Source organism: Denticeps clupeoides, chromosome 10, assembly GCF_900700375.1.
Source record: "Denticeps clupeoides chromosome 10, fDenClu1.1, whole genome shotgun sequence".
Classification (NCBI taxonomy): Eukaryota; Metazoa; Chordata; class Actinopteri; order Clupeiformes; family Denticipitidae; genus Denticeps; species Denticeps clupeoides.
In genome coordinates this window covers 13,590,419-13,608,181 of record NC_041716.1, presented here as the reverse complement: position 1 = coordinate 13,608,181, position 17,763 = coordinate 13,590,419, and the positions used below count along the sequence as shown (strand labels likewise).

Below are 17,763 nucleotides of genomic sequence, written 5' to 3'. Positions count from 1 at the left end.
GACATTAAATACTGGAGACAGAGTTAAATCATAATATTACTATTCAACGTAGTGGGAATTCAGAATCAAAAGTCCGACAGCGCTACAGTGTGCTGAAGACCGCAGAGCGTCTCGGGAGTGCAGTAATGAAGGAAACGGCATCGACATTCTACAGCCGAAATAATCAGTTCAAGACTGTAAGGCATCAGTCAGACAGGTTAGACCCTAACCCACGCTCGGGTGCTGAGGCCATTACTTTCACAGGAAATGAAACCTGTGCGCAAAGGCTTCATTGCAATTTGAAGAAATTGGCCACTTGCAGAAGTTTGATTAAATGATTACCATGTAAAATATACTCATTAAGGAGGCTGTGGTTAATTTTTCCGTGTGTTCATAAGTAACCCCCAGAGGCCATAAAAGGAATGGAGTGGTTATGAGCAAAGCAGGCACACACTAGTTCATTATTGCACTTAAACTCCACAGTGGTGGCTTTACTAAAGCAGCAGTCGGTGCACGCCGATCGACTGAGAAACATCTGTGCCCATGCAGAGTTCAGAGTTAACGTGAATGCAGACTTCCTGCCCCTCAGCATGCAAATATGGTGGAAGTTACTTTACTTTCTTTTTTTTTTTTTTTTTTTTTTTTTTTTTAAGGAAAACCACCTGGCATTTGAACACAGGCAGGACAAACAGGTTTGACTCTGCAGTCCTGAGTTTCACCATTACAAACGCTTAATGCAACAGGGAACAGTCATATTTTCTTCATTCTTATTGTGTTCATGTCAGACTTCATAAGTGACCCGTCTGTCAATACTCTGTGTTAGCCTTGTTAGTGCTGCTATTAAAAACACCAAATCTTCAAACCAAGAGCACTGTAAACGGTTAAACACACTGCATATCATTCTTAATAACACCCGCCCCGTTTACAGAGTGGTGAGGTCCACCAACAACTCCGGCACACTTCCCATGTAGCCAGCATCTGACAAAAAAATGATAATGGTAAAAACATGTTCGTATAACTCTACCAACATTTCGAAACACAGCGCATTGTCCTTCGGGATAATACAGACTAACGAAGACAGAGAACTAGAAAGAGAGAGAGAATGAGAGAGGAACGACCGTGGGGTAAATAAGGAACAACCAGCATCAGTACCCACTCAGTAAACACTACACCAACGCCTCCTCTCTGCTCAAATGTCATCTATACGTTCTCTGCCTATCTCAGGTACCATTACTGATTAGGGATCAAGTTACTAGTAGCTAATACCAAAGCTACTAGTATCAACGTACATGTCAGACAGCTTGCCTTCATCTGCAAAGATATATACCGATGACAAAGAAAAGCAAGCTGACATCTTTTCTTCATGAATAATGTACATAGGAGCACTGGTTCACAGGTGACCATTCAAATTTGTGCAAATTCAGAGAGTACTTCTTCCTTCTTCTTGTCCCAGCATTGCCAGACAGGACGAGGGAACCTGGTCACAGTTTGGGAACGTGCTCACGAGGCAGCGCTCAGGCCAGCGGTGCACGTCCGTCCCTCAGCACCACGGTTCTCTCTGCGATCGTCCGCGGTGGATGCTGTCGCTTCGCTGCCAGGCGCTCTGTATCAGTGCCAGCGCCTCCCCACAGCGCTTCTGCAAGGACGGGTCCAGCACACACTTGCGAGGCAAGCACACCTGCATCATGGGACAGAGTGTGAAAATAAATTACCCATTAACATTATTCCCTCAATTAACATTCCATAGATGATATGTTTCTTATTTCATTTTGTCTGCTCATTTTACCAGGAAAAATACTACCCTGAATGTGTTCCTGAAATACATATATGAGTCACAGAGAAAATGCTTCCTTACAGGAACCACACATGAATTGGCTAGAAATCATTTAAATGTGTGGTTAGAAGTTTACAAAGACTCAAAATGGGCATTCATTTCCATGATGTCAATTATTCTGACCCCAAAAAGCACAAAGAAATCCTTGAAAGCTCAGAATTACCACAATTCTTTATTACCTCTTTATCATCTATATGGGTCAGATATCCAGTAATAGATATAGTATTTAATCCATTAAAACCATGTTTCTTGTTGAGTGTTCATCTAAACCATGCACTGCTTCTGACTTTCTATTCAGATGATGGTGACACTTCTGCCTCACCTGATAGATGTTTTTCCAAGCACTCTCCAATGCTACAAGCATGCGATTTCTCTCCTCGCAGCCACTAAAGTAGAGGACCCAGGGAGGGAGGAGACGATCTCTGTCAGTGGAAAACTCCTACAGAGGCAGAACACTGATGTCATTCTTGAGCTCTGAGTGGGAATTTTGCTTTGTTAGTATGTTTTACTCAGAGCAAAGAAACTGGCCAGCGTTGCAAAGTTGAATGAGAAAACCGGGGGGAGGCGGGGCAACTCACAATCATACAGTACTCCCTGTCCTCTTCCAGGCACACGGCGGTAACATCACGCAGCTCTGCCCCACCCAGTGACCGGAAGAAACTGGTCTGGCAGTCTTGGTGGCATGTCAGTAATTTCTTGTTTGTCACAACAAGGCAGCATGAGATACACTGAGTGGGTGCCATGCCATGAGGGACCACCTACAACACAGAAAAAGGCTAGTCAGTGTTGTTAAAACAGCATTTTTATTAATGGTTTGTATCTCAAACTAAATCAGAAAATGTATACAATTTTAAAAGAATGTAAGTTTTAGACAATGAGACATAACTTTGTTATGTATGTTAATTTAGTCATTTCATAAAGAAATCTATTGATTAGTACTGTAATGGCATAAGGGCAGTGTGCAGGTAGTGTTAACATTTTTAACTAAATGCTTTATTCTACAAACCTTTATGACATGATGAAAACGAGGCAAGACGTAAATGCTGGTCAAGTGAGGATAATTATAATAAAATACATGTAATATTGTTGACTAGTACAAACAGTACTAAATGAGACGACATTATTTCCTCTCATTTAATCGCGGAATTATTATGCAGCATTTGTGTTTTCCATCCAGTCACTACCTCATTTCCTGTTCAGGCATTATTTAGATTTCAGAATGCTTGTTGAGGGTCATGGATATATGGTGGTGGGTTAGCAGATAACTGGGAGGAAAAGGCGAAGTGACTCTTTGGACACACTTTCTGTTCAATAAAGTGGAACAGAAAACAGAACGTGTGGTGGAAAAACACGGGGAGAAATGCAGCAACTAGAATGGATGTAGAGTATTATAGAGTCTATAAGGTAACAACAATATACATATAAGATAAGCTCATTTTAACTGTGAAATGGGTTTTACTAAAGAAAATACAGACTAAAATCAGGGTTGCTGAAGGTTTAAGGATTACTGACAGACTGAAGGTTTGTTTGATTTGATTTATTGGGTCTACAGTATTTTTAAGACCTCTAAAATGGTATTTAAGGTCTTTATTTTGTAATTTATAAACCATGAAAAATACTATTTCCTCGACTAAAACTAGATAATTCATGGATAATTCTGACTACTGATAATTTGTCTACTGAAGCTTGACTAAAACTAAAATGGAGTATGGACATGCCTAATAAAAACTAAAATGACAGCTTGACGCAAAGACTAGATTAACAGTAAGACAGGATGCCAAAAACAGCTATATGTGCACAGCAGTGTTTCTAAATCCTGGGACACAGGGTGGAGACTCATCCATGAGGCTGTGCCAAACCACCACTCGGGGGGGCACACACACACACACACACACACACTCAGACAATTCAGACTAGCCAAATCTCATAGTGAGCATTCCTTTGGATGGAGGGTGGAAACCGGAGAACCCCACTCCAACATGGCAACTGTGCAACACACAAAGTCCAGATTCCACCTCAAAACCTTGGAGGTGCGAGGCGGTCGATAACCGCCTCATTTTACATCATTTTATTTCCGGCACCTTGTTGTGTTGCATCTTTCAGTTATGCCAAATCTTCAAGTCATTTAAGAGTTTTAAACATCCCTGAAACCAAGTTTTGCCTGCTCAACTGCAGAAGTTCTTGGTGTTTAAAACCACTAACCCCTTTAGAGACGGACTGGCAGAGCAGCTGCATCCAGTCGGCCATCTCCTGCTCATTTTCGGCACTCAGCTCCAGAGGTGGACGCTCATTCAGGATCACGTGAAACGCATGGGGACGTTCTGTACTGTTGGAACGCCGGCAGCCTCCACAGTGCTCACCCCTAAAAACGTGCAGAGAAACAGCCGGCTTCACCATCACTGATAAGAACACTATGATCAGTTTATATAATTAAATTAAACATATGAAATATATAAATCATTTGCGAAACATATTGAGCTGAATTATAAATTCAAATTAATTGTGAATTTATTTTCTGACAGAGAAAGGAAAGTCATTACCCCATGGTGATGGAGACGAGCGGTTTCAAATCAGTCCTCTCAGCATACTGGTACAGGATCCCATTACTGCACAGATGAAGGGCATCAGCATCAATTTATTTAACTCACAGTTTTAGAAAAGGGATTTGTGGTGAATGTCCAAGACCAATCCATACCTGAGCAGCAGGTAGCAGCTTTTCCACAGCTCTTTCCCCAGGTAAGTTGTTCCCGCGCGATACAGCAGATGACCCTCCTTGCTGCTGCCACTGCTGGTTTCTCCAAGGCCAATTGGAGCGCTCAGAGAGCAAACGTTTACGTCCATAGGATCCTCCCAGTGTACAAGTGAGTACAGGTTGATGCTGACTTCAGAGACCTGCAGGTCAGTCATCAGCACAGATGCTGTATTCACACCAGAGTTTTTTTTTTTTTTAATTCGGCAAAGTAGGATAGACACAACTGTAGAGGGGCAATTTGTAGAAAAATGCGGAAAGAGTATCCTAAACCTGGCAACATTAAAATCCTGTCAAATAAAATTCCGCAAACTTGAGTGAAATGCTGGGTTCTGTCTACTTAAATATTGCAAAGTTGATTAGTAATAATTTATAAATGTCTTTCAGATATTAACATTTAACAAGTCATAAATATGTTATATAAATAACCAGGATTAGGCAAAATAAGTAGCGATCCCTGAAGACTTACTACATTTCCATAAATTCCATATTACGGTACAGTACACAAATAGGTCATGTATTCAGAACACTTTCTGAATACATACAAGTCTGAAGTAAATTCTGAACTTCTATGTGATTTCTTTATTTTTTAAGTATCTACATTATTTTTCAAAAACCTAAACGGTAACGGTCAAGGACTATAGCTCATTTGGAGAAAAAAAATTGTGTCATATTGTGTGAATATGTTATTGATTGCAAAAAAAGGATTAGATGATTATTTTGTCTAATTTCAACCTACTACCAGTAATCAACTGGTCAACAAAAAATGTGACTAGAGAATATGATTTCATATACATAGACATCCTTCCATGCTGATAAAGTGAATCCAGATGAACTACCTACCTCACAGTGACTCTCCTGACACACAAACTTGGTGAGAGCCAGCTTCTCCATGGTGGCATCTGTCAGGACAGAGGGGTATGGAGGCTCCCGACAACCATTTACCATGGCTGATTTCAAAATAGCCAGAAACCAGCTGAGACAGGCAGGAACAGAGAGGTTTGGTTTTATGACTGAGCTCGCTTACACACTATCACAGTTACAGTGGAGCTGTTAGAAGGTCATTAGGCCATGCTGACTTAAAAATCTATAAATCAAAACTCTAAATTATTCTTATTGCATACCAGTGTTGGGAAAGGCTTCACTTCTAAGGCTTCATTTGACTGACCTCAAAAAATATGTTCCTCTATCCATCTGTTAAATCACCATTAACACATGCCAGTGCTCAAGTGGCCATATAGATGTACAATTAGCAGATGCTCTTACCCATAGTAACTTGCATTAGTGACTTGCAAGAACCATCATTTGGTTCACTAAGGACCAACCTGTATATGTATATGGCACGTGCACTAGGAGTGTGAACACACTAATCTGATGACCAGAAAAGATGCTTGAACATCGCTAGTTATAATTAGATCTAAATTCACCAACATATTCTAACAGTGTTCCACTCATTTTGTGAAATGAGTGAGAGAAAATAGAAAATTAGATCATATTTACTCAGTGAGGCTGGAATCTGCTGTGTCCAGAAGAAACTGCCTCCTTCTGTTGGTGCAGACCAGAGTGACAGTCTGTTGGTCCAGCCCCACCTGAAAAAAACAAGGATGCAATTTATAAAAATAGGTTCTTCAGCAGAAAATGAATGGAATTCTTGAAAATCTTTGACCTGCAGTAAAATGCTATTATCACTTACAGAAAACACTGAACTTTGGCAAAACCACTAACAATAAATGTATTTCTTACACAAAATATGAAAGAGTCACTAAACGGGCTGTGTGCCACTGGGCATCTTCTAAAACTGGGTTGTCTCGCCATGCTCATTTCATATCTGGTCTCCAAATAAATATTCTCTGCTGAATTGCTGATATATCGCACCCCTTCTCTGATCATACTTTGATGTGCCACCATATGACTCTGTAGTTAACATCATCCAGGTTGGGGCTGCAGATGAGAGCATGACTGTCTATATAAACTTCTGCACAGGCCTGAATTTATTTTTTCTCAAAATAAATATAAAAAAAGTGTTACCTTGCAAAAGAAATATGATACTTTGTAATGAGTTTTAATTACTATTGAAAATCATCTACTCTTGTGGCCAACACAGTATGCGTCCATCGTAGTGCCTTTGTGTGAAACTCACAGAGACGTAGTCCAGCTCATTGTATGAAACGGCTTCTTCAACAGTGTAGGGTTTCTCTGCTGCCCCTGACAGAGAGAAGAAAAGGAAATGCACTCATTAGCAAATCAGATACTGCTAGAATCCTCAGATACCAGAGTCCTCTACAATCCTGTGGCAAGTACTTTACCTTTGCGCAACAGGTAGACGTAGCAGTCAGTCAGGAGCAGGTAAAGGGGTTGCAGGTCTCCCTCCATGTGACCTGTACTCATTCGGAGCATCTGAAATTGCGGTTAGGTGTCAACTGCACTTAAACTGAAAATTGATTTACATTGAATTTACATTGAATTGAAATACATGTAATAAAATATAAGTCATTCTTACAAATTCAACCATGCACTCCATTCAGACTACATGTGACCTGGCTGGAGGTTCATAATAATGCCTGATGAAAGCGCTCTAACCTTGAAAAGTTGCTCTTCATTTTCTCTGAATACATGGATCATGAGCAGAAGCAAATGATTGTTGTCCACCCTGAGACACAGTACGCATAGAGATAAAATGACTACATAACAAAATGACATTTCAATCAGCAGCTGTGCTACAAAACATATTCAAACATTATTCATCAGAGCACATAGTGAGTCCATTTAAATGTAAAATTAGGTGTGCTTGGTATTTGTAAAAATTATGAGGTGTAAATGTCAAAAGAAGATACAGTGCAACCAGAAAGTATTTACTTTTTCCACATTTTGTTATGTTACAGCATTATTCTAAAATGGATTAAATACATTTTTCCTGTGAATGTGAACACTTATTTAAATGTGCTTCCAGTTCTTAATAAAAACCTCAAAAGTTGGCAAAACATCAAGTAAACTTTTTTCACATTGTGATTATGGGGTGTTGAATAATGATGAAAACATTTTTTCAGGAAAAATTATGTGCTTTCCAGATGCACTGTAATATAACCTCATATATCAATGAAAAGCACTGAAAAGTATTATAAAATGTATGAATATATTTAAGATTCTGCATGTTCATGTTTCAGTAATTAAGCTGAGAAAGCTCACTTGAACTCTGCAGGATGTGACATCTCGGATGGACTGTGAGGCTCCGCCTCCCTTTCGTTGAAGGAGGGCCCGTTTTCAATCACTGGCTGGCATTCTGCCTCCTCCTCCTTCAGGCAGAGTTGTCCAGACGGCCGTTCCGCCTCCGCCTCTCCCTCTCCCTGATCTTCATGGCCACCAGGAACAGACGGTGACTGATAATGCCCTGTAGTGTCATGGTGGCCACCACCTGTGGCAGCAGGTTCCGGACTCTGGGGGGTAAAGCAGTAGAAATCTGTAGGTGCTGGAGGGCTCTGCAGGAAGCCGGGACTTGCAGAACAGGGCTGGAATTCAGGGTCAGGCGGCTCCCCTGCCGAATCCTCACGAAAGGGCTGCTGCTGAGAAGGTAGAGCAACAGACGTACTGATGTCACACTCCTCTTCATCCTCCTCTTCCCTCTCCCAACTTTCTCTGTCCAAAGCTCCATTCAGACGGTCCATAACATCCCGTAAGGGCTGCCCCACGCTGTCCATGGATGTGTCCGTCATCTCTGGCAGCCTCAACACAGTCCGGGCATCTTCCTCATCCCCATTTTCCTGCTTTTTGTTCCCCATCATTTCAGCTGCTGGCCCATCATGCGTCTCCTCAGGGCTCCAACTGCTGTTCTCCGCATCCACCCCATTCTCCTTCCCTATTCTCCCAGCCTCTCCCTGTGCTGCATGGGAGGTGAGCTGACTGTTGATCGCCAAGTCAGTCAGAGCCTTTTCACGACGTTTCTTTGCTGACTTTTTTCTTCGAGCCATTCTGAAGCAAACAAACCATATCAAATTATAAACAAGATCCAAACACAAAATGATACTATACTGCCACATTCTACAACTGCACAACTGGAAATAGGATGTAATTGCACAAGTACAAGTGCAAGTATGCGGTGTCTTAGGGGTGCCAATATACAGTACAGGCCAAAAGTTTGGACACACCTTCTCATTCAATGTGTTTTCTTTCACATTGGTAGATTTTCACTGAAGGCATTGAAACTATGAATCGCAGAGTGAAGGCAAAGGGGCCAACAAGTGCTAAACACCTCTGGGAACTCCTTCAAGACTGTTGGAAAACCATTTCAGGTGATGACCTCTTGAAGCTCATCGAGAGAATGCCAAGAGTGTGCAAAGCAGTAATCAGAGCAAAGAAACTAGAATATAAAACATGTTTTCACTTATTTCACCTTTTTTGTTAAGTACATAACTCCACATGTGTTCATTCATAGTTTTGATGCCTTCAGTGAGATTCTGATAAATTCCTTTTAAGGTCATATGGGACAGCTGTGTGAATCACTAGAATAAACGCCAGTTCTAATGAGGCAAAATGAATATTACTAATAATTCTCACTCACTCACCAGATCCTTTACATATATCATGGTGACGGCTGCCAGACCCAGTCCTGAGCTCACACTGAACTCACTGCAGTGCACACGCACCATTCACTGAAGCAATTTAGATCCACAGAGCAGAATCTTACCGGATGACCTCCAGCTCTGTGCTAGTGCTCTCCGTATCATCCCCTGTGGTGCAGTCGTTCCAGCTCGCAGTGTGGACGGGAGTGACGTCGGCCGAGGTGTTTGTGTCTGAGTCCTCGTTAAAGGGGTTGTGGCGAAAAGTGGGGCTGTGAGACAGTGAAGCAGTCCTCACAGAAACCCCGGATGCTCTCACCACCACTGCTGCTGCTTCACCAACCACCGTCTGGGGGTCTGATGCGCTGGAACGGGGGGCGCTGACCGGGTCGGTCAGATCACCCTCTGAGTGACGAGAGAAACTCTGACACACTGTGCTTTCGAATATGAGATATCTGCACTTCTTGGACGCTTGGACAAATACAGACACACAACAAACAGCTGTTACAGGGGCAGTAATAGGGTTTAAATACGATGACAGAAGTGCAGCCGTGCAATGCACAAAGACAGACACGGACACAGACTTCCTACTGGAACATTCAACATACACCAGCCCAACAAATACAAGCACGTCTAAGGAACAGAGTAAGCCAGGCCTGGGTTCTACCGGACACTACAGCTTCTCATCAGCAACCTACAGGGAATAAATAATTCATTTTATTCATCTAAAGATTAAAGTGCAGAGGCCACGGTTATGCAACTGCCTATTCGCTCTGAAATTCTGAGGTCAGTGTAGAATTGGCAAAACCCAGACCGGGACACCACAGAACTGGTGTTGTCTCTGCATGCGTGTGTGTGTGTGTGTGTGTGTGTGTGTGTGTGTGTGTGTGTGTGTGTGTGTGTGTGTGTGTGTGTGTGTGTGTGAGACATGTAGACAACATGTTAGCCCGGCAGCCTCTGCAAGCATTGCAGTTACATCAGTTATACATCATAAATTCTTGTTTGCCAATATTGGTCCTGGAGGAACATTCTGACAAAAAGTCGAACCCTGCCTTAATTAGGCTGAGGTGTTTCTCAACGGCCATAATAATAAGTGTGGTCGTTTTTGAAGTCATGTGGGTTGGAACAAAAGCTTCCTGGCAGACGTTCCTCTAGGACCAGGGCTGGGAAACACTGCCATACATCATATACATCCCACCCCGACTCAAAGGGAACCGCCCATTCTGCAACAGTGTTGTTTACATTCAGGCAGGTTAAAAAAAAAAAAAAAAAATGCTGCAAAAGTCAAATGTTTGCCTATATGGAAAAAAAAAAAACTCTGAAAATAAACCAAATTTTAAATAGATCAGTGAACAGCTGCTACAGCACGCATTCACTTCTCATCAAAACCGCACTGGAGCACATATGCGGCATCATGTGAGTGAGTGGGATGAGCGGAGGGGTGGGGTTAATCGCGGAATGAGTGGGCGGGGTTATTGGATAGGGACGGGGGCGAAAGAGGGAGTGACAATGTCCCACCTTCCCAGTCTGCATTTGGCACTGACTGCAACACAGGGAAGATGTCACCAAAATCATAATCTAAAAAAAAGGAGGGACACAACTCAACATTAGGAAGGAAGTGTGAGCAAACATGGAAGAACGGAAAAAAAAAAAAAAAAAAGATGAAATGATGAGCACACTAACATGAGATATGAAGTGTGTGACCAATGGAATGGACGGCACTAAAACAGGGAGGTGACTAAGCTCTGATGTATACAGATGTCGCTCTGAGTGGTGTACCTCAATAATTCCTGAGAGTTAAATACTGTTTAGTGTCTCCACCATAACTCATAATTCACATTCTGTAGGTCAATTCATGATGCTACCTACACATTAGAAGGTGGTTGATCTACAGCAACATTTGAGAAGATTATTGGAGGCGAGTGTCAAACATGACACTAGAAATATGTTTTTTTATGTGTGCGAGGAATCAGTAACAAGAACAGAAGAACTGGAAGAGCTATGTAAAATTAAAAGAGTTGGTGATCACCTTCACTTGACGGAGCGATGGCGCTGTCGTCCCACTCTAGGTTGGAGGTGAGAGAAATAAACGAGTGCAGAGACAGGCTGTCAGAACTCGGCAGCCTTTCCTCAAAGTCCAGAACATTCTGCGGTTTGTAGTACTCTGGCATGTAAGGGGCAACATCCAGGTATGGAACATCCTGCAACCAGGGAAGGTGGAAGAACGTTTTCTTTTGATGCTGGACGCATGATAAAAGTAAGGGTTAAAGAAAAGCACATTCAACCGCTGATACACACCAGCTCCAGATCGAATCTAATGAACTCCAGCCCCGACACCAGTGTGAGAAAAAGGGTGAGGTGGTCATGGCTACAAACCAAAGCATTTCTGGGATGGGGGGGGGGGAGAAAAAAATTATAATGAGAAATTAGCCCCTAATATTTGAGGCACAAAGTAAAAGAACAACGCAAAAGTCTTTAAGTAATCTTGTTTCCTCACTTCACGTTGGTTCTTAAAACACAGCAAGTCAGTGAAATGGCTTGATTGTTCCTCCTCCCTGCCAGTGGCTTTACAACGTATATAATTTTTCGTTAATGTGACCGGGGTAACGTGCTTTAAAAATTAGCGATTACTATTAATCATTATACCTTAAACTATCAACAAGACAGTAGGTAGGTCCTGTCTGATTATTTATTATGAATTCAGATCATTACTAAAGGTATTAAACACCCAAATATTTGTCACACATGTAAAGTAAAAAGTAGGTCACTCACTTGAAGTAATATTTCTGAAGCAGCCCTTGGTTCTCTTGGAAAAGGCGGAGGTAGCTTTCTAATGAACTTTCACTAAGAGCCAGATAGAGCCAGGCACGACCTGCACCGCAGCCAGAAAACAATCCCCGTTTAATGCTCTTACGCGAAACCAAACAAGTAAACATTCAGCATGACGCTACATTTCTTTTTTAGAATCCGGGAAAGACATGACAAAGTACAATAGAAGAAATTCATTCCTTTGGTCAAGGTCAGAGTCCATTTCTATATCAATATTAAACAGTGAGGCGGGGCGTTAAAAAATAATGCATAAAAATATTTTTAAAATATGAATGCATAATAATGTAGGAAACATTGCTGGCTGGAGATGACACTGTACTTTCAGTTAACCAGGTTTCCAATAACATACACAGGAGTTGAAGGCCATTTTGAAGAATCCAATGCAGGACACATATTTAGTACTGTTTGCAGCAGAGTCGCCTCATTTTACCTTCATGGCTGCTTTGTTCACTATTGTCGTCATCAAAAGCCACTTCTTGAGATGCTCATTAACATGAGTGAAAATGTTCAGGTCTGTTGGAAACCATCCCCATTGTCTAACTTAATGTGATTGAGAGAAACCAAGAGTGTGAAATGCTGCCATCACAGCAAAGGCTCCCTGGTTTGTAGACTTTAGCTTAGATGTCTTATTTCTCAACTTTCAAATTTCACAATCAAACAGCTCAAAATGCTCTCATGAACTAGTCGATCTACGTAAGAATTCCTAAAACATGACAATTAGTCAAGGATGCACCATTGAGGGGCAGTGGGACCCGTAATCAGAAGGTTGCCAAGGTGCCACTGAAATAAATGTAGGAAAGACACCAAGAAGCGTTGCCGTTCTCCTCTCCAAGCTCTTTTCATGTGAGCCCTGGTTCCTGCATGCACATGCGTGCAAGCGTCCCTTACAAAGCATGAAGCTGAAGAGGTGTGTTCATGTTCATAGCTGTGTGTGTGCAGCACTGCAGCACTTACTGCGGCCAAGGTTTGTGGCGATGTGCTGCAGCTCATCTATCTGCTTGATTGCCTCTCTACGGGTGAAGTGTAGGACAAGGACCCAATACCCTGAAGAGATATCTTGCAGACTGGAAAAAAAACACACACACACACACACAACCAAAGTGTCTAAGTGACTAAAGAACACTTTATAAAAGCCACGTGCACCACAGCATTCGGAACGCTGCAGGCAGATGAATTTTAGATCATTAATAGAGTGATCAATCCACCTTAACGACAAAGGGCACTGTCTCCAGTTTATAATGTCACATACACAAAATACAGGAGTACCATTCAAATATTAACAACAATAATAAAAAAGTAGCTGTTATTTCCTGTAAAATCAGTCTATATGTATCTGAGGATGATGAGTGGAGCAGGTTCTGGCTCACCCCGAAGCAGTTGGGTCAGCGTTCTTACCCATAAAGCAGCGCGTGGTCCAGATGCTCACACAGCCGCTGCAGCACCCGGTCGTGGTTCCTGATGGCCGGTGTCTCGTCCTCACAGGCAGCAAAGTAACTCTGCAGCTATGTGGATCAGATGGAAAAAGGAAATGAACTGTGTGGAAGAAGAAGCTGAAAAAGTCTTAGAACTTTTTCCCCAGAGAAGCACAAAAGCCATACTAGTGAAAAAAAACTCAGGGTTAAGTGTCTCGCTCAGGGACACAATGGTGGTCAAGTGGGGTTTGAACATGGTTCACAGGTGAATGTCTAACTCACTGGGCTACAACCACAACAAGAAGTCAGTGATATTTCACCACATTCCCACAGCGAACTGCATTTTGCCTGCTCGCCCCTTGTCGACTTTACAATTCTCCATCTTCAACCTGCACACAAACACCCAGCCACGTTCCTTCTGACATTAAAGACCACAAACAGCCAGAAAATGTCAGAAACGCGGGAGGAAAACCGAGATGAAAACTGTACATTTGTTTTTATTGGTTTCGGGTGCGGGAGACGATCGGACTGAACACCAAGTTCCACGCGGTTCACGGTCATGTGATCAGGCCGACAAGGCGAGCAGGAACACACAAAAGGAGGCGCGACAATAACCATCAGCCCGCATGTAGCTTGCGTGGACGTACGGGGGTCCTGGGGATCAACTGTTGCCTGCTGCGACGACGCTGCACCCCCTCAAATAAAATACGACTTATTGTCAACGCGCGTCTTGTCTCCTTCGATGCGTCATTAGCAAAAATGTGCCCCGTGCGCGATGTGGAGTACAGGAATGTAGACTGTGGCTTTATAACCCAGCCTGCGGGGGCTGTGATGTACGAGCACGGATGTGGACTGCAGGAGGTGCGCCGCATTGTGTCGGGTCGAAGCTTCTGGGTTAGCCAAATATGTTGTTTTTTTTTTTTGTTTTTTTTACAGACTTACTGATTGTGAATGGATTAAACAACTTAAAATCTAAATTAAATCCTACTGGCGCAAACCGCGGCCGCCAGGGGGTGAATAACTTGCCTTTTTTACTGAGAGAGAAATATTTTCCAGAATTCGGTCCTTGACTTTGATCTGCTCCATGACCGGGTCTCCTTGGCGGCCGGCGGATGTCAGCTGATGTCGCTCGCCTAACCCCGTCCGCCGCCCCGCCAGCACATCGCCCTCCAGGCCGGGCCCGCGAACGCTCCTCGCCCTTTTGTAGGCGCTGCTGCGCGGCGTATTAGGAGGAGCCGCCTTGCTCGTCCTGTGCCGACGCCATGCGCAGAGCTCGCCTCTGGGTTCACCCCACTGCAGCTGTCGAGCAGCTTGATCCTCAGATGCTGGCCGGACGGGGACGGTCCCAGCAGTGGAACCTGTCCAGCAACCTGCACCCACCTTCGGGAAGCAGTTAGTAGTTTTTTTAATTTATTTATTATTTATTTGGAGACTCTGACCCCCCCTTATTCCCCCAACGACTGGGCGCCTGCTCCGCATTTGTCAACAAACTCGTGACAGAGGACGGACATGACGTCACCACGCTCTGACGGATTCGGATTCACGCAAAAAAAAAAAAAAAATTAAAATCGTGTTCACTTCCGGTTTTGTTCACGTGACGCGCACCATAATACGGTGAGATCAGTTATTTAAAATGAGTGCACATGAAATCAAACACAGCGGATTAACATTTCTTTTTTTCAAGTTTCGTAATTCGTCAACCAGATGTATTTTGGGGAAGTAAGCGGCTATAATGTTTACTTTTTTTTTAGGTTTTTATCTCTTGCCAAATCCCAGCCTGAGCGATTACCGCAACTGTAAGAGGGAGACAAGGATCAATAAAATCCGAGGAACCAATCAAATTTGGGGAACTCTCAGCCACGCCCTGTATCCGTAGTGTGTCCGGAACTTCAATGTGTCGCGGATAGTGACGTCACAAACACCGGTACACGATTATTTTGGCGCGACTCTGTGCATACATTGCTACGCTCCGGTCAAGGTAAGGCCATTGTCCGGATTCTTTGGTGAAAAATGAGGCATTTTCGGGTTTTCATGTACGAGGAAATCACCGCATCTCTTGTGATGTGGATGTTTTAATTAGACTGTGAGGCTTTCCATCTGTCGGATAAACGTGCTGTTTGCCAATGGGGCTGTTGTTGGCATTTCGCTTACACAGAGGCTTCAGACATAATTTTGTTCAGGTTTACTTCACAATCACATATTTTAGGGAATAATCAAACTATGGACATAAATATGAATAGATTTTATAATGTGCTGTTGGATTTGTGAGCAGTATCTTTTTCTGGAGATACAGTAGTGAGTAGTGACTAGAAGTTTACTGCTGATTTATAGGAGTTCTATGTGGAGTCTTAATATTTGTCTTAGCTTTCAACGTGCCTTATTGAAGGTTCAAGAGAGGTTTAATCACCAATACAAATTCATGTGACTTAAACATAGAAATGACCCTTCTAGGCATATACTGCTTTGAAATGTCCAGACATCTGTTCATGCCATTTTCGCTTAGCAAAACACACGCACTGCGTACACACACCAAAACATATGAAGCTTGCATGGACGTACGGGGTCTTGGGGAGTGCCTGTTGCCTGTTCAGACGACGCTTTTCATTACAGTTTGGTGTCATTGGTAAAGATTTACTATGATATTCCCAGCTGGAACATATTAACATGGAACTGATATTTTTATACATCAACTCACTGACTTAAAAAGTTTTATGCATTTCATGTCTAAAAGATCGTATTCATAGCTTGAATAATTTCTTACAGTTTGTTTGTCATATTGTCCACAGATGCACGCGTCAATTTGGAAAATAAACGATCTTCCTACAATAAGGCGATGTTCAACGTGTTGCTCAAATTATCACTGTCCTCAATGTCCGGTGACAAAATTTAAAACGGCATCTTTTGCACGGGCAAGGATACACGAAACTGTACACTTAAGAAATGGTATTTTTTTCAATGGTAGGTACATTTTAAATGGGATTAATGGTTTTGTTAGAATTTTTCATTGTACAACATTTACATTGCAACTTTGTGTTAATTTTCAGAATTCATAATAAACAAATGCAAGCTTGACTGCAGAAAAGAAGGGCATCATCATTGCCCCATCTGCTCAATGACATTTGTGCGGAGAGATGTATTTGTCAGTCATTTACTCTCATGCAAGAGCACCTCCTCGGCCTCATCATCAGCCTTATCCTCAGTGCCAGAACCCAACGTTTCAACAGTGCAATCCTCAGACGACACAACTGAGACCCCAATCCCACCATTTAAGATAGTGGCACCCGTCGATCCCAAACAAATTCAGAGTCTGTCTCTGAAGGCGCAGCCACGTGTCAACACGCATCCAAACAATTCCGAATCCTTTCCTTTTGCAGCCTTAAAGACGGAGCCAGGAGCCTCAGAATACGTTCATGTGATACCCTTCAAGATGGAGCCAGAAGATTCAGAACAGTTTGAGTTCCCATCCATCAAGGTGGCATCAGAAGATTCCAAGCAGAACAAAGTGGCACAAATCAAGACAGAGCCTGAAAAAACAATTCAACTCAAACCATTGGAGGTGGAGCCAGAGCATTTTGAACTTTTCCCACTCTGTTCGATCAAGACAGAGCCAGTGAAGTGCCAAGAAATCCTTACCAAACCCATTAAAATGGAGCCAGAAGATTCTAAACAATTCAGGTCCCTGCCCATCAAGAGGAAGCTTCAAGGTTCTGAACGGATCTCAGGAACACCTAACAAGAGCAAGCCAGAAATCCCAGGAGAAAGTCAACTTTTTCCAGTCCCACAGTCGCCGGATAAAACATCTCCTGAATCGCTGTCTGAAGATATAGTGCCTCCCCCAGCTTCCATTGTTATATTATGTAGCTACTCTAAAGCGTTTTGTAACTTAACATTGTAATATTTGTGATCATAGAATTAGACTGTTATAGAGTATCACATTTTTATTTCTAGTTAATTCTATGAATATTTTAATGTGTCTAAGGCTTTTGTAAGAACCTGGCACTGTATTGACTAAATAAGAGAGGGGAGAAATTGCTACATGTTAGTTTTACATTTTAAAATATATTTTATTTAATTATTATTCAATTACAACCGTTTTTCATTGGGTGAATTGCAAATGATGAATGCCTGAAAGTAAATTTCTTATAGTGCTAAACTGAATGGGCTTACGTCTCACATCACCTGCAGCTGTCGGTTTTCATTGTGTAGAGCTTTAATTCTAGATTGCCTTAGTCCATGTTTTATATTTGTTTCAGGCCTCTACAACTAATACAGAACACAGCAGCACAACTGGCTTTCAACCTTCCCAAATTCTGCCACACCACCCCACTGCTACTCTCCCTCCACTGGCTCCCAGTAGCCAGATCCCAGATCCAAAATACTGACCCTGGCCTACAAAGCCAAATGTGG

The 17,763-nt window shown here is 42.5% G+C and overlaps 2 protein-coding genes across 4 annotated transcripts; one reads left to right on the top strand and one right to left on the bottom strand.

Annotated features, from left to right (window-relative positions):
- Positions 1 to 596: 596 nt before the first annotated feature.
- Positions 597 to 14,864, bottom strand: LOC114797939 (pleckstrin homology domain-containing family M member 2-like). Of its 3 annotated transcripts, XM_028993256.1 has the most exons (20): positions 14,383 to 14,864; positions 13,340 to 13,446; positions 12,899 to 13,008; positions 11,888 to 11,987; positions 11,414 to 11,501; positions 11,145 to 11,316; positions 10,634 to 10,693; positions 9,244 to 9,520; positions 7,749 to 8,528; positions 7,143 to 7,212; positions 6,869 to 6,959; positions 6,703 to 6,767; positions 6,063 to 6,151; positions 5,406 to 5,538; positions 4,509 to 4,705; positions 4,354 to 4,419; positions 4,016 to 4,175; positions 2,392 to 2,571; positions 2,136 to 2,252; positions 597 to 1,657 (listed from the first exon to the last, which is right to left on the bottom strand). In XM_028993256.1, the coding sequence occupies exons 1-20, from the start codon at positions 14,440 to 14,442 to the stop codon at positions 1,520 to 1,522; spliced, it is 3,060 nt and encodes a 1,019-aa protein (XP_028849089.1). In that variant the 5' UTR covers positions 14,443 to 14,864; the 3' UTR covers positions 597 to 1,519. The 3 variants fall into 3 exon arrangements, with proteins under 3 accessions (XP_028849089.1, XP_028849088.1, XP_028849090.1); XM_028993255.1 differs by lacking the exon at positions 10,634 to 10,693 and having other exon boundaries at positions 9,244 to 9,586; XM_028993257.1 differs by lacking the exon at positions 10,634 to 10,693.
- On the top strand, positions 14,368 to 17,514 carry LOC114797941 (uncharacterized). The gene is made up of 4 exons (XM_028993259.1): positions 14,368 to 14,970; positions 15,108 to 15,334; positions 16,143 to 16,314; positions 16,401 to 17,514. Exons 3-4 carry the CDS (start codon positions 16,143 to 16,145, stop codon positions 17,249 to 17,251), a joined length of 1,023 nt encoding a protein of 340 aa, XP_028849092.1. The 5' UTR covers positions 14,368 to 14,970; positions 15,108 to 15,334; the 3' UTR covers positions 17,252 to 17,514.
- Positions 17,515 to 17,763: the final 249 nt, after the last annotated feature.

What these genes read in the sequence shown, in the direction of transcription:
- LOC114797939 (XM_028993255.1), bottom strand. Translation starts at nt 14,442, where the DNA reads ATGGAGCAGATCAAAGTCAAGGACCGAATTCTGGAAAATATTTCTCTC. An exon ending in CGCCACAAACCTTGGCCGCA is followed by an intron (nt 11,988 to 12,898) that starts GTAAGTGCTGCA and finishes GCTGCGGTGCAG; the next exon opens with GTCGTGCCTGGCTCTATCTG. An exon ending in CATCGCTCCGTCAAGTGAAG is followed by an intron (nt 9,587 to 11,144) that starts GTGATCACCAAC and finishes TATTTGTCCAAG; the next exon opens with CGTCCAAGAAGTGCAGATAT.
- LOC114797941 (XM_028993259.1), top strand. Translation starts at nt 16,143, where the DNA reads ATGCACGCGTCAATTTGGAAAATAAACGATCTTCCTACAATAAGGCGA. An exon ending in AAATGGTATTTTTTTCAATG is followed by an intron (nt 16,315 to 16,400) that starts GTAGGTACATTT and finishes GTTAATTTTCAG; the next exon opens with AATTCATAATAAACAAATGC.